At 41.3% G+C, this 13,249-nt stretch overlaps 1 protein-coding gene across 2 annotated transcripts in view; it reads left to right on the forward strand.

Annotated features, from left to right (window-relative positions):
* Positions 1 to 13,249, forward strand: part of LOC100567492 (transcription factor COE1) — a 160,633-nt gene that overhangs the window by 78,245 nt on the left and 69,139 nt on the right. For both annotated transcript variants that reach the window (XM_062982246.1, XM_062982247.1), the window contains exon 8: positions 11,054 to 11,135. In XM_062982246.1, coding sequence (XP_062838316.1) covers positions 11,054 to 11,135 — 82 coding nt within the window. The remainder of the gene's footprint in view (positions 1 to 11,053; positions 11,136 to 13,249) is intronic.

Here is a 13,249-nt window from a genome sequence, read left to right on the forward strand (position 1 = left end):
CTTCTACACTGCTATATAATCCAGATTATCAAAGCAGCTAATCCACATTATCTGTTTGGAACAGGATTATAGGAGTCTACACTGCCAAATAATCCAGTTCAAAGATATAATCTGTATTTTATATGGTAGTGTAGAAGGGACCTGAGAAGGCTCTGTCCACCAAATGAACCTGTGAAGATGGTTGGATGGAGAGAAGGACCTTGCAAGATGATCTGAAGACAGGGACAAGTTCAGAAGGCAAAGCATTGTACAGTAGAGTCTCACTTATCCAACGTTCTGGATTATCCAACGCATTTTTGTAGTCAATTTTTACAATGCATTGTGATATTTTGGTGCTAAATTTGTAAATACAGTAATTACTACATAGCATTAATGCGTAATGAACTACTTTTTCAGTCAAATTTGTTGTATAACATGATGTTTTGGTGCTTAATTTGTAAAATCATAGCCTATTTTGATGTTTACTAGGCTTTTTATAATCTCTCCTTATTATCCAACATATTCGCTTATCCAATGTTCTGCCGGCCCGTTTACGTTGGATAAGTGAGACTCTACTGTATTTGAAATCACCTAAACTTGATTCATGTGGGATTTTAAAGTTCAAAACTTTTGAATTATGCCCGGAAAAAATGGACTGCCAGTTGAGTTGCATTTTCCCCATAGCCAGTTGGTCATTTGTGCAGCAAATGACCGTTTCCTGCCACATTGTAATGAAGTCCAAGCTTCGCCTGTGTCACTTTCACATGAGAATAAAGGTGTCCAGGTTGGGCGTTTTTTCTTTGTAAGAAGTTACCTTTCCCAACCTGCCAGCCTCCAAATGTGTGTAAATGATAACTCCGATCAGTCCCAGCTGCTGTGGCCGACAGCTGTGCTGGCCAGTGTTGTGGCATTTATAGTCCCATCACACCTGCAAGATGCCAGTTGGAGAGACGGACCGGGCTGGTGCTTTATCTACATGAGTCACTTGATGCATGAGTGCGCACATGTTGGGTGTGTGGTTTCAGTGTATGAAGTCAGTTCAAAACAAGCCACCCTTTTGGCCAAAAACTAAACAAAACCAGTTTATGCTTCCCACGAAAGAGGCCAGAAATATAAACCTAACTGTGTGTTTTCTGGGCTGTACGGCCATGTCCCAGAAGTATTCTCTTCTGACGTTTCGCCCACATCTATGGCAGGCATCCTCAGAGGTTGTGAGGTATAACAAGGTAGGTGTGGAACTGTGGGCTTTGTAGTCCTTGGGTTTGTAGTTTGTTGAGATACTATAACTCTCCCCCTGCTGAGAATACTGAGAATCTCCAACTCTTATCTTTTTGAATATATGGTATGTATTTGAATGGTCCTATATATTTTAATTGTGTTAGGAGTCCCCAGTGGCACAGCAGATTAATCCGCTGAGCTGCTGAACTTGCTGACCAAAAGGTTGGCAGTTCGAATCCGAGTAGTGGAGTGAGCTCCTGCTATTAGCCCCAGCTTCTGCCAACCTAGCAGTTCAAAAACATGCTAATGTGAGTAGATCAATAGGTACTGCTCCAGCGGGAAGGTAACGGCGCTCCATGCAGTCATGCCAACCACATGACCTTGGAGGTGTCTACGGACAACGCCGGCTCTTCGGCTTAGAAATGGAGATGAGCACCATAGAATCATAGAATCATAGAATAGTAGAGTTGGAAGAGACCACATGGGTCATCTAGTCCAACCCCCTGCTAAGAAGCAGGAAATCGCATTCAAAGCACCCCCGACAGATGGCCATCCAGCCTCTGCTTAAAAGCCTCCAAGGAAGGAGCCTCCACCACGGCCCCGGGGAGAGAGTTCCACTGTCGAACAGCTCTCACAGTGAGGAAGTTCTTCCTGATGTTCAGGTGGAATCTCCTTTCCTGTAGTTTGAAGCCCTTGTTCCATTGTGTCCTAGTCTGCAGGGCAGCAGAAAACAAGCTCCCTCCCTCCTCCCTATGACTTCCCTTCACGTATTTGTACATGGCTATCATGTCTCCTCTCAGCCTTCTCTTCTGCAGGCTAAACATGCCCAGTTCTTTAAGCTGCTCCTCATAGGGCTTGTTCTCCAGACCCTTAATCATTTTAGTCGCCCTCCTCTGGACCCTTTCCAGCTTGTCAACATCTCCCTTCAATTGCGGTGCCCAAAATTGGACACAGTATTCCAGGTGTGGTCTGACCAAGGCAGAATAGAATAAGGGGGAGCATGACTTCCCTGGATCTAGATGCTATTCCCCTATTGATGCAGGCCAGAATCCCATTGGCTTTTTTAGCAGCCGCATCACATTGTTGGCTCATGTTTAACTTGTTGTCCACGAGGACTCCAAGGTCTTTTTCGCACACACTGCTGTCAAGCCAGGCGTCCCCCATTCTGTATCTTTGATTTCCATTTTTTCTGCCGAAGTGAAGTATCTTGCATTTGTCCCTGTTGAACTTCATTTTGTTAGTTTCGGCCAATCATCTCTCTAGTCTGTCAAGATCGTTTTGAATTCTGCTCCTGTCTTCTGGAGTGTTAGCTATCCCTCCCAGTTTTGTGTCGTCTGCAAACTTGATGATCGTGCCTTCTAACCCTTCGTCTAAGTCGTTAATAAAGATGTTGAACAGAACCGGGCCCAGGACGGAGCCCTGCGGCACTCCACTTGTCACTTCTTTCCATGATGAAGACGACGCATTGGTGAGCACCCTTTGGGTTCGTTCGCTTAGCCAATTACAGATCCACCTAACCGTAGTTTTGTCTAGCCCACATTTTACTAGTTTGTTTGCCAGAAGGTCGTGGGGGACTTTGTCGAAGGCCTTACTGAAATCCAGGTACGCTACATCCACAGCATTCCCTGTATCGACCCAACTCGTAACTCTATCGAAAAAAGAGATCAGATTAGTCTGGCATGACTTGTTTTTGGTAAATCCGTGTTGACTATTAGCAATGACCGCATTTGTTTCTAAGTGTTTGCAGACCACTTCCTTAATGATCTTTTCCAGAATCTTGCCTGGTATTGATGTGAGGCTGACCGGACGGTAATTGTTTGGGTCGTTCTTTTTTCCCTTCTTGAAGATAGGGACCACATTCGCCCTCCTCCAATCTGCTGGGACTTCTCCCGTTAGATTCCAACCCCCAGATTCGGACACGACTGGACTTCATGTCAGGGGAAACCTTTACCTTTACATTTTAATTGTTTTATATCCACTTATTAGTAGTAGTAGTAGTAGTAGTAGTAGTAGTAGTAGTATTTATATCCTGTTTTTTCTCTCTCAAGAGAGATTATAGCCCCTTCTACACTGCCATATAAAATCTAGATTATCTGCTTTGAACCAGATTATAGGGCAGTGTAGACTCCTATAATCCAGTTCAAAGCAGATCGTGTGCATTATCTGCTTTGATAATCTGGATTATACGGTAGTGTAGAGGGGCCCCCAAAGTAGCTGACATTAAAAATCATACCATGTATCCTCGATCTGTGGGGAGAGGAGGGAACAACAACAACAACAACAACAACAGCAACAACAACAACAACAACAACAGTAGTAGCAGCAATAGTATTTGAACATTGAGCTGTAGGCTTTTTCCTGATTCCGCCAAGAAATCAATGAGTTATCATCAGTTTTCTTTAGTCCAAGGTCCCTTCTACGCTAGCATATAATATCCAGAGCATTTGCTTTGAACTGGATTATATGGCAGTGCAAACTTATATAATCCAATTCAAAGAAAATAATAATAATAATAATAATAATAATAATAATAATGCCAAAAGATCTCAGCCGGCATTTGGAAACAATAGACATTGACAAAATTACGATCTGCCAACTGCAAAAGGCCACCTTACTGGGATCTGCACGCATCATCCAAAAATACATCACACAGTCCTAGACACTTGGGAAGTGTCCGACTTGTGATTTTCGATACGAAATCCAGCATGTCTTTCTTTTTTGCTGTGTCATACAATAAAATAATAATAACAACAACAACAACAACATTTTTTTATACCCCGCCTCCATCTCCCCGAAGGGACTGGGGGCAGCTTATATGGGTCATCGAGCAATGTAAAACACATTCAAAGAAAAAGACATGCGCAAATGCACAGGCCCGGGCTGTGGCGCAGGCTGGAGAGCAAGCCAGCTGAAACCAGCTGCAATGAATCACTCTGACCAGGAGGTCATGAGTTCGAGGCCCACTCGGAGCCTATGTTTGTCTTGTCTTTGTTCTATGTTAAAAGGCATTGAATGTTTGCCTATATGTGTAATGTGATCCACCCTGAGTCCCCTTCGGGGTGAGAAGGGCGGAATATAAATGCTGTAAATAAATAAATAAATTATAAAATGACATTAACATATACAGGTAAAATAGCAAACTTAATAAACATGATCAAAACACAAAAAAAAGTCAATAATGTGGATGATCTGCTCTGATAATCTGAATTATTCAGCAGTGTAGAAGGGGCCCAAGTAAGTAGGGCATCCCTTAGGAAGGAGAACCACCCACTGCTTTGCAATGAAGAAAGGGAATTTGCAAAAAAAAAGGCAAATCTGGAGGTATGGTTTCCCCTTGATGCTTGCAATGCCATTTATGCAGAGGAGGGATGTGTTAGAGCACCATTTGCCTCTCTTCCATCCCTTCCACGCTTCTCCAAAGCATGCATGCAAACACGCACACACAGACACGGCTGCTGCCCCGTTAATTATTAATGCTAGGATGACAATTATAGGACCCTACACAACCATCCTAAATATTTCATCAGCCTGGAGCACTGTCGGGGAATGGATCGTGCATTCTGGCTCCCATCTGTCTTCTCAAGAGCTTTTTGCTGCTCCTTCTTGCCTTTGCGCACTTTCTCTCGCCCTTTTCCCAGTCTTCTGAACCCATGGCAGCAAGGATGTGGATGCCACACATTGTTGTGTGTTATTCCTGAGGGTTCAGAGGCAATTCGTTGGGATTTCCCCATGTGGCTTTGTGTCTATCGACTGGCATCCCGTAGCCGAACTCCCATTGGTCTCCTTACACATATGCAAGTGGTTGAGTGTTGTTGCCCGATGCAGGCGGTCCCTTTTCAGTTCAGAGCTTTGCATGGCAGGGCGTTGCACATGGATGCACATTATGCGTGGGTGAGCATTGTTCATGGCACAGCTGTGTCTACGGTTGTGCTTTCAGTGTCTTGTTTCAGTTGCACAATTCCTCACAGCAGAGATCCGTGCATCACAAGTGTAGCTTCTTGGTTATTATTTTGTGCTTTCCATGTAAAAAAAGATGTCGCCAGATTGAAGGAAAAACACAATTCAGTGTGTTTTTTCAGTGGCTGTGTCATGGCAGGGATAACATGCTCATAGCTTCTGAAAATTAAGAGCATGGAGTCATTAACCCTTCCTTCCTTCCTTCCTTCTTTTTCCCTATCCATCTATCATATGTTTCACCAAAACTGGGCAATATATTAGATTCCCATCACTCCAAACAATGGGGTCTTAAGTCTAATGTTGGGCCAGACTGCGGCGCAGCTGGTTAGTATCCAGCTGCAATAAATCACTACTGACTGAGAAGTCATGAGTTCGAAGCCCCGGTCAGGTTAAGCCCCCAACCATTAAATAGCCCAGCTTGCTGTTTACCTAAGCAGCCCGAAAGACAGTTGCATCTGTCAATTAGGAAACTTAGGTACGCTTTATGCGGGAGGCTAATTTAACTACAGTAGAGTCTCACTTATCCAACATAAACAGGCCAGCAGAACGTTGGATAAGCAAATATGTTGGATAATAAGGAGGGATTAAGGAAAAGCCAATTAAACATCAAATTAAGTTATGATTTTACAAATTAAGCATGAAAACATCATGTTATACAACAAATTTGACAGAAAAGATAGTTCAATATGCAGTAATGCTATGTAGTAATTACTGTATTTATGAATTTAGCACCAAAATATCATGATGTATTGAAAACATTGACTCCAAAAATGTGTTGGATAATCCAGAACGTTGGATAAGCGAGTGTTGGATAAGTGAGACCCTACTGTAATTTACAACACCATAAAACTGCCAGCAGCACAGGAAAAGGAATGAGGAAGTACAGCACTCGGTGTCACTAGTGGACGCTGAGGCAACAGCTCCCCCTGTGACCGGAATCGAGCATACCCTCATGAAGCTGGAAATGTTCAATTGTCTGTGTGTGTGTCTATACTGTATGTTGTTTGTCTGATGGCATTGAACGTTTGCCATATGTATGTGCATTGTAATCCACCCTGAGTCCCCTTCGGGGTGAAAAAGAAGGGTGGGATATAAATACTGTAAATAAATAAATAAATTCTTCATATGTACATTGGCCCTCCACATTTAGAATAGAATTGAATCCTAGAGTTGGAAGGGAACCTGAAAGCCATCCAGTCCATCCCTTTAGCCATGCAGGAATCCACAATCCAACAGACAGCCAATAATAATAATTATTATTATAATTATAATTCTCAAAAGCAAGCTCAATGGAGGCAACAGCATCAAGGCCATAAACACCTGGGCCATACCTGTCATACGATGTACTGCTGACATTATAAACTGGACACAGATGGAAATGGACAATTTGGACAGAAAAACAAGAAAACCCATGACCATTCATCATTCACTGCACCCCCGCAGTGAAGTTGACCGGCTATATCTGCCTAGAAGATCAGGGGGCAGAGGACTCTTACAAGTAAAACAAGCAGTCAAAGAAGAAGAACATGCCCTGGCAGAAGATGTCAAGCAAAGTGAAGAACCTGCTTTGATTGAAGTCAAAAATCAGAAACTCCTCAAAGCACAGCAGACAAAAAACCAGTACAAGAAAACCGCACTACAAACTAGAGCTGATACCTGGCACAACAAAACATTGCATGGAAAGTTCCTTGACAAAATTGAAGGAAAAGCTGATAAGGAGAAGACCTGGCTCTGGCTCACGAATGGGACCCTGAAGAAGGAGACAGAAGGCCTGATCCTTGCAGCCCAGGAGCAAGACATCAGGACAAAGGGAATCAAGGCCAAGATCGAAAAATCAGCTGATGACCCAAAATGCAGACTGCGCAAGGAAGCTGATGAAACCATTGATCATCTCCTCAGCTGCTGTAAGAAAATCTCACAGACAGACTACAAACAGAGGCACAACTATGTGGCCCAAATGATTCATTGGAACTTATGCCTCAAGTGCCACCTCCCAGCAGCAAAGAACTGGTGGGATCACAAACCTGCAAAAGAGAGTGGAAAATGAACACGCAAAGATACTGTGGGACTTCCGAATCCAGACTGACAAAGTTCTGGAACACAACACACCAGACATCACAGTTGTGGAAAAGAAAAAAGGTTGGATTATTGATGTCGCCGTTCCAGGTGACAGTCGCATTGACGAAAAACAACAGGAAAAACTCAGCCGCTCTCAGGACCTCAAGATTGAACTTCAAAGACTCTGGCAGAAACCAGTGCAGGTGATGGGCACACTGGGTGCCGTGCCAAAAAAATCCCAGCCGGCATTTGGAAACAATAGACATTGACAAAATTACGATCTGTCAACTGCAAAAGGCCACCTGACTGGGATCTGCACGCATCATCTGAAAATACATCACACAGTCCTAGACGCTTGGGAAGTGTTCGACTTGTGGTTTTGTGAAACGAAATCCAGCATATTTATCTTGTTTGCTGTGTCATAATAAAATAAAATAATAATAATATGCTTGGGAAGAGTTCGACTTGTGATTTTGTGATACGAAATCCAGCATGTCTATCTTGTTTGCTGTGTCATAATAAAATAAAATAATAATAATATGCTTGGGAAGAGTTCGACTTGTGATTTTGTGATACGAAATCCAGCATGTCTATCTTGTTTGCTGTGTCATAATAAAATAAAACAATAATAATATGCTTGGGAAGAGTTCGACTTGTGATTTTGTGATACGAAATCCAGCATATCTATCTTGTTTGCTGTGTCATACAATAAAAATAATAATAATAGTGCAACATCACGTGAATCAGCCTGCTATGAACGGATTAGAAGCTGAGGAAGGGATGCTTCTTTGGACTGAGTAGAGAGAAGGGAGCCTTTCCATCCTTGCATCTCCTGGAAGGAGGCAGATGTGGTTCTGATAAATGATGGATGTCCAGCAGAAACCTTCATCCCACCCCCTGGCTTTTATTTCTCTCTTTGCGAGCCCCCCCCCCCCCGTTCCCCTCGCAAACCCCCTCCCGCTGGGCTCAGATATCTCCCCGGCTTGTATTCCCTGATTGATCGTTCTCTGAAGCCATCTAACCCATTAGCTGCCTCTGGGATCAGTTGCCGATCAATAGCCTCTTAAGCAGGAAAGGATGCATTCCAGGGCGGCCTTAAAGGGCCAGCGTGGAAATGTCGAAGGGCTTTGAGTCAAGTAGGATGTGTACGGGATCTGAAAGGCATCCTTGGCCACGGCCCAAATGGCTTAGCTCCGTGGGCATTGATTTGGGAGCATTGAATCCTAAGGGTCCCCCAGAGGCCATCTAGTCCGGTCACTTGCCATGCAGAAATGCTTCACTAAAGCACACCAAGTCATTTCTGAACCTACGGTAGAATTATGGGATCCTCAGCCCCCTCTACGCTGCCATATAATCCAAATTATCAAATCAGATAATCCACATTATCCGCTTTGAACTGGATTATATGAGTCTACACTGCCATATAATCCAGTTCAAAGAAGATGATCTGGATTTTGTATGGCAGTGTAGACAAGTTGGAAGAGACCGCAAGGACCATCTAGTCTAATCCCTGCTTCTGGAAGGCAGTTCTGGGCAAACAGTTCAGAAGAGTATCACAAGCAAAGCACTCCCGACAGATGGCCATCCAAGCTCTGCTGAAAAACTAGATGAAACTATCAAAGAGTTTTTCTTGGCAAGATTTCTTCAAAAACCTTCATAGAATCGTCTAACCCCCTTCTGGAAGGCAGTTCTGGGCAAAGCAGTTCAGAAGGGAGAAGAGCATCACAAGCAAAGCACTCCCGACAGATGGCCATCCAGGCTCTGCTGAAAAACTAGATGAAACTATCAAAGAGTTTTTCTTGGCCAGATTTCTTCAAATGCCTTCATAGAATCGTCTAATCCCCTTCTGGAATAGAGTTCTGGGCAAAGCAGTTCAGAAGGGAGAAGAGCATCACAAGCAAAGCACTCCCGACAGATGGCCATCCAGGCTCTCCTGAAAAACTAGATGAAACTATCAAAGAGTTTTTCTTGGTAAGATTTCTTCAAAAACCTTCATAGAATCGTCTAACCCCCTTCTGGAATACAGTTCTGGGCAAAGCAGTTCAGAAGGGAGAAGAGCATCACAAGCAAAGCACTCCCGACAGATGGCCATCCAGGCTCTGCTGAAAAACTAGATGAAACTATCAAAGAGTTTTTCTTGGCAAGATTTCTTCAAAAGCCTTCATAGAATCATGATACTGAAAGTGATCACAAGGACAATTCAGTCCTTCCCTCTCTATCGTACAGGAAGCCACCATCCAAGCCCTCCCAACAGATGGCCATCCAATTCCTCTTTAAAGACCTCCAAAGCCCATCATTTTCCAAGGGAGTCTATTCCACAGATAAGATATTCTTCGTGATGCAGCACTGCATCTGTCGTAAACAATGCAACACACAAAGTATTTACCGTATATACTCAAATATAAGCCGACCCAAATATAAGCCGAGGCAAACTTATTTTAACACAAAAAACTAGGAAAATTTATTGACTCGAGTATAAACCGAGGGTGAAAATACAGCAGCTACTGATAAATTTCAAAAATAAAAACAGATACCAATAAAATTACATTAATTGAGGCATCTGTAAGTTAAATGTTTTTGAATATTTACATTAAACTGTAATTTAAGATGATAAGACTTCAGTAAGATAAGATTGTCCAACTCTGATTACCTATATACTCGAATATAAGCCGAGGGGGGCATTTTCAGCCCTTAAAAGGGGCTGAAAACTTGGCTTATATTTGAATATATATGGTAACTAGCTGTGCCCGGCCATGCGTTGCTGTGGCAAAGTGGTGGTGGTATTGGTTAAAAATTGTTGTGTAATTTTTATTTGACATTTGTATTTTTTTTATTAATTTTATTGTAAGTTATCTTTTTATTTATTATATTTTATTATTTTCTTGTATTATTTTTAGTTATTTTCTGTTATAGTATTTTATTGTATTAATTTTTTAGTGTTTTTAATTATTTTTTAGTGTTTTTTATTATTTTTTATTGGGTTGCTAGGAGACCAAGTTGGAGGAGCTTAGCCTTCTAACTGGCAGCAATTGGATAAAAGCAATTATTCCTCTCTCTCTAATTAGGACTTTATTTTTCTTTTCTTTTTGTTGTATCAACCTAGAGCCGTGGATGATGGGTTGTGCTGTCAAATTTTGAGGTTGGGGGGGCCTGTAGTTTTGTTGTTTTGTGCGTCGCCGTGATGCCATCACTCTTTTATATATATAGATAGGAAAGAGTGCAATGCTCCTCTACTCAAACCTAATGTAGTGAATGCAAAAGGAAAGATAAACAAGTGAGAATAATGGGGTCGCCTCCAGAATCTCTTCCTAATCAAAACAGAAAGCAAAGGGGAAAAACAGAAAAGTGTATCCTACTACTTTCTCCCAATACCTTAAAAAGCTCTACATTTGGCCACCAAAATGGAAATCATAAGAAAAGTGGAGGTTGAGGGATGAAGAAGCCATGCATTTTGGTTGTGTTTTGGGGAGAAAAAACTTTCAAATGGTCTCGAAGTTTGAAATCTTTTTGTTTACACATGCAAGGCTTCCCCAAACTGTTTTATTTCATGCGTTATTAATTGTATAATAATATTTTTTAAAACGTTTTAGATGGGAGATGCTGCTTTGTTTGTTTATAGTTTGGGAGCTCTATATCCGTCCTTTCTGTGTTATTTTTGTCTCCGGAGCCCAAGTTTTTGGTTAAAGGATCAAAGCATGGAAACATATCTGCACTGCATTTCCCTTTAAGATAATGTTGGAGCCTTCTTGGGTCCCATGTTGGGAGACAGGTAAGATCTATATAAAATATTTAAAAGGTAGACAGATACATCCATCTCCTTTTCTTTTCCTTCTGCTTCCAGATTTTTCCTCAAGTTCTTCCTCAAATGTAACCAGAACTGCCTGAAGAATGCCGGGAATCCCAGAGACATGCGCCGGTTCCAGGTGAGAGATGTATTTTTTTCCCCAAAAACTCAATTTGGACTTCAGATGTCCCTTAAAATGGTCTGGAGAAATATTATTAGCCTAAAAACTCCCTATGAGATTCCCTAAATATTCCTTGTGCTGCAGAGGCTACCAGCCTTTTTCTAATAAACCAAGGAAAATAGGATTTCTCTTCCTATATGATATTTAACATTTATGCAAATAAAGGCACCAGTGGAGCTTTGAAGGCTTGCACGATGCATATTTGTAACTTTTTTCATAGAATCAATAAAGTGTCTGTGTTGTTACAGTTTGCGTGTGGGGCTCAGACACCCCATCTACAGATTATCTGCTTTGTACTGGATTATATACAAGTGTAGACATATAATCCAGATCAAAGCAATGTGGATTGTGTGCTTTGATAATCTGGATTATTCAGCAGTGCAGAAGGGGCCTAAGGTTGCCTCCATACTGCCATATAAAATCCAGATTATCTGCTATGAACTGGATTATATAGCAGTGTAAAGTACCGTATATACTCGGGTATAAGCCAACCCAAATATAAGCCGAGGCACCTAATTTTACCACAAAAAAACTGGGAAAACTTTGACTCCAGTATAAACCAAGGGTGGTAAATTTCAGAAATGAAAATAGATACCAATAAAATTACATTAATTGAGGCATCAGTAGGTTAAATGTTTTTGAATATTTACATAGAGCTTAAATTTAAGATAAGACTGTCCTCAGATCAAATCATTATTCTCATCTTCTTCATGTCAATGTGCTTATGTATCCATTTAATAATAATAGAGTAAAATAATACATGTAATAATAATAATAATAAATACAGGAAAATAATACAAGTAATAATAAATAGAGTAAAATAATAAATGCAATAATAATAAGATCCGAGTGAAATAATAAATGTATTATTATTATTATTATTATTATTATTATTATTAATAATAATAATAATAATAATAAAATAGAGTAAAATAAATGTAATAGTAGCAACAATAATAGAGAAAAATAATAAATGTAATAATACCAATAATAATAAGAGAAAAAAAAATAAATGTACCATATATTCTCGAGTATAAGCTGACCCAAATATAAGTCAACCAGGATCCTCACCCGAGTATAAGCCGAGGGGGGCTTTTTCAGACTGAAAAACTAGGCTTATACTCGAGTATATACAGTAATTTGGGATCAGATCCTGGGATATAGGAGCAGTATTGATCCAGCCTGATTTGAAGGCCTTCAGCAACAACAGCCCAATTGAGGTTGCAACGTTTTATTGATTTTTGTAATAACAACAATAGGAAAGAAGATTAAAATATGACCATTACATGCAAGGAGGTGGACGTGAGCCATCAGTGTGATGCAGCAGCTAAAAATGCTAATGTGATTCTAGGCTGCATCAATGGGAATATAGTGTCTGGAGCAAAGGAAGTCCTAGTCCCACTCTATTCAGCTTTGTTCGCATCTCATCTGGAATAATAACCCTGTGTGTCCAGTTCTGGGCAGAGCAATTCAGAAGGGAGAAAAGCAACCAAAATAGTCAAAGGTCTAGGAGTCATAAATCCCTCTGAGGAATGCATGAGGGAGCTGGGCGTGTTCTCTTGAAGAAGAGAAGGTTGATAGAAAGACATGTTTAAATGTTGGAAAGGAAGTCCCATTGAGAAGAAATGGGCAAGGCTTGTTTTCTGGTAATGTGGAGACTAGGACACAACGAAGCCATAGATTCAAATGGCAGGGAAAGAGATTCCACCTAAACATTAGGAAGAACACCTTGATAATAAAGCTGTTTAACAGTGGAATCTGGTGGAGTCGGATTGTCTGGGGAGTTTTAAGCAGAGGCTGGATGGCCATCTGTCAGGAGGGCTTGGATTGAGTCTTCCTACAAGGAATGGAGTTGGACTGGACGAGAGTTGGGTTCCTTCAATCTTTGTGATTCTAAGAGGACTGTTGTGGTTCAGTCTGATGAAGGGGGATTTGGGTTTATGCAGATTGATCAAGGAAATGTTTAAGGCTCTGAATTGTCAGAAAGGCCGCAGGCTAACAGGGAAGCTGAAGTTAGTGATAAGGGTGACCTTTCACAAGATTTAGAACATCAACAAAGCCCAGGTGGCTCT

This window comes from Anolis carolinensis, chromosome 5 (genome assembly GCF_035594765.1).
Source record: "Anolis carolinensis isolate JA03-04 chromosome 5, rAnoCar3.1.pri, whole genome shotgun sequence".
NCBI lineage: Eukaryota > Metazoa > Chordata > Lepidosauria > Squamata > Dactyloidae > Anolis > Anolis carolinensis.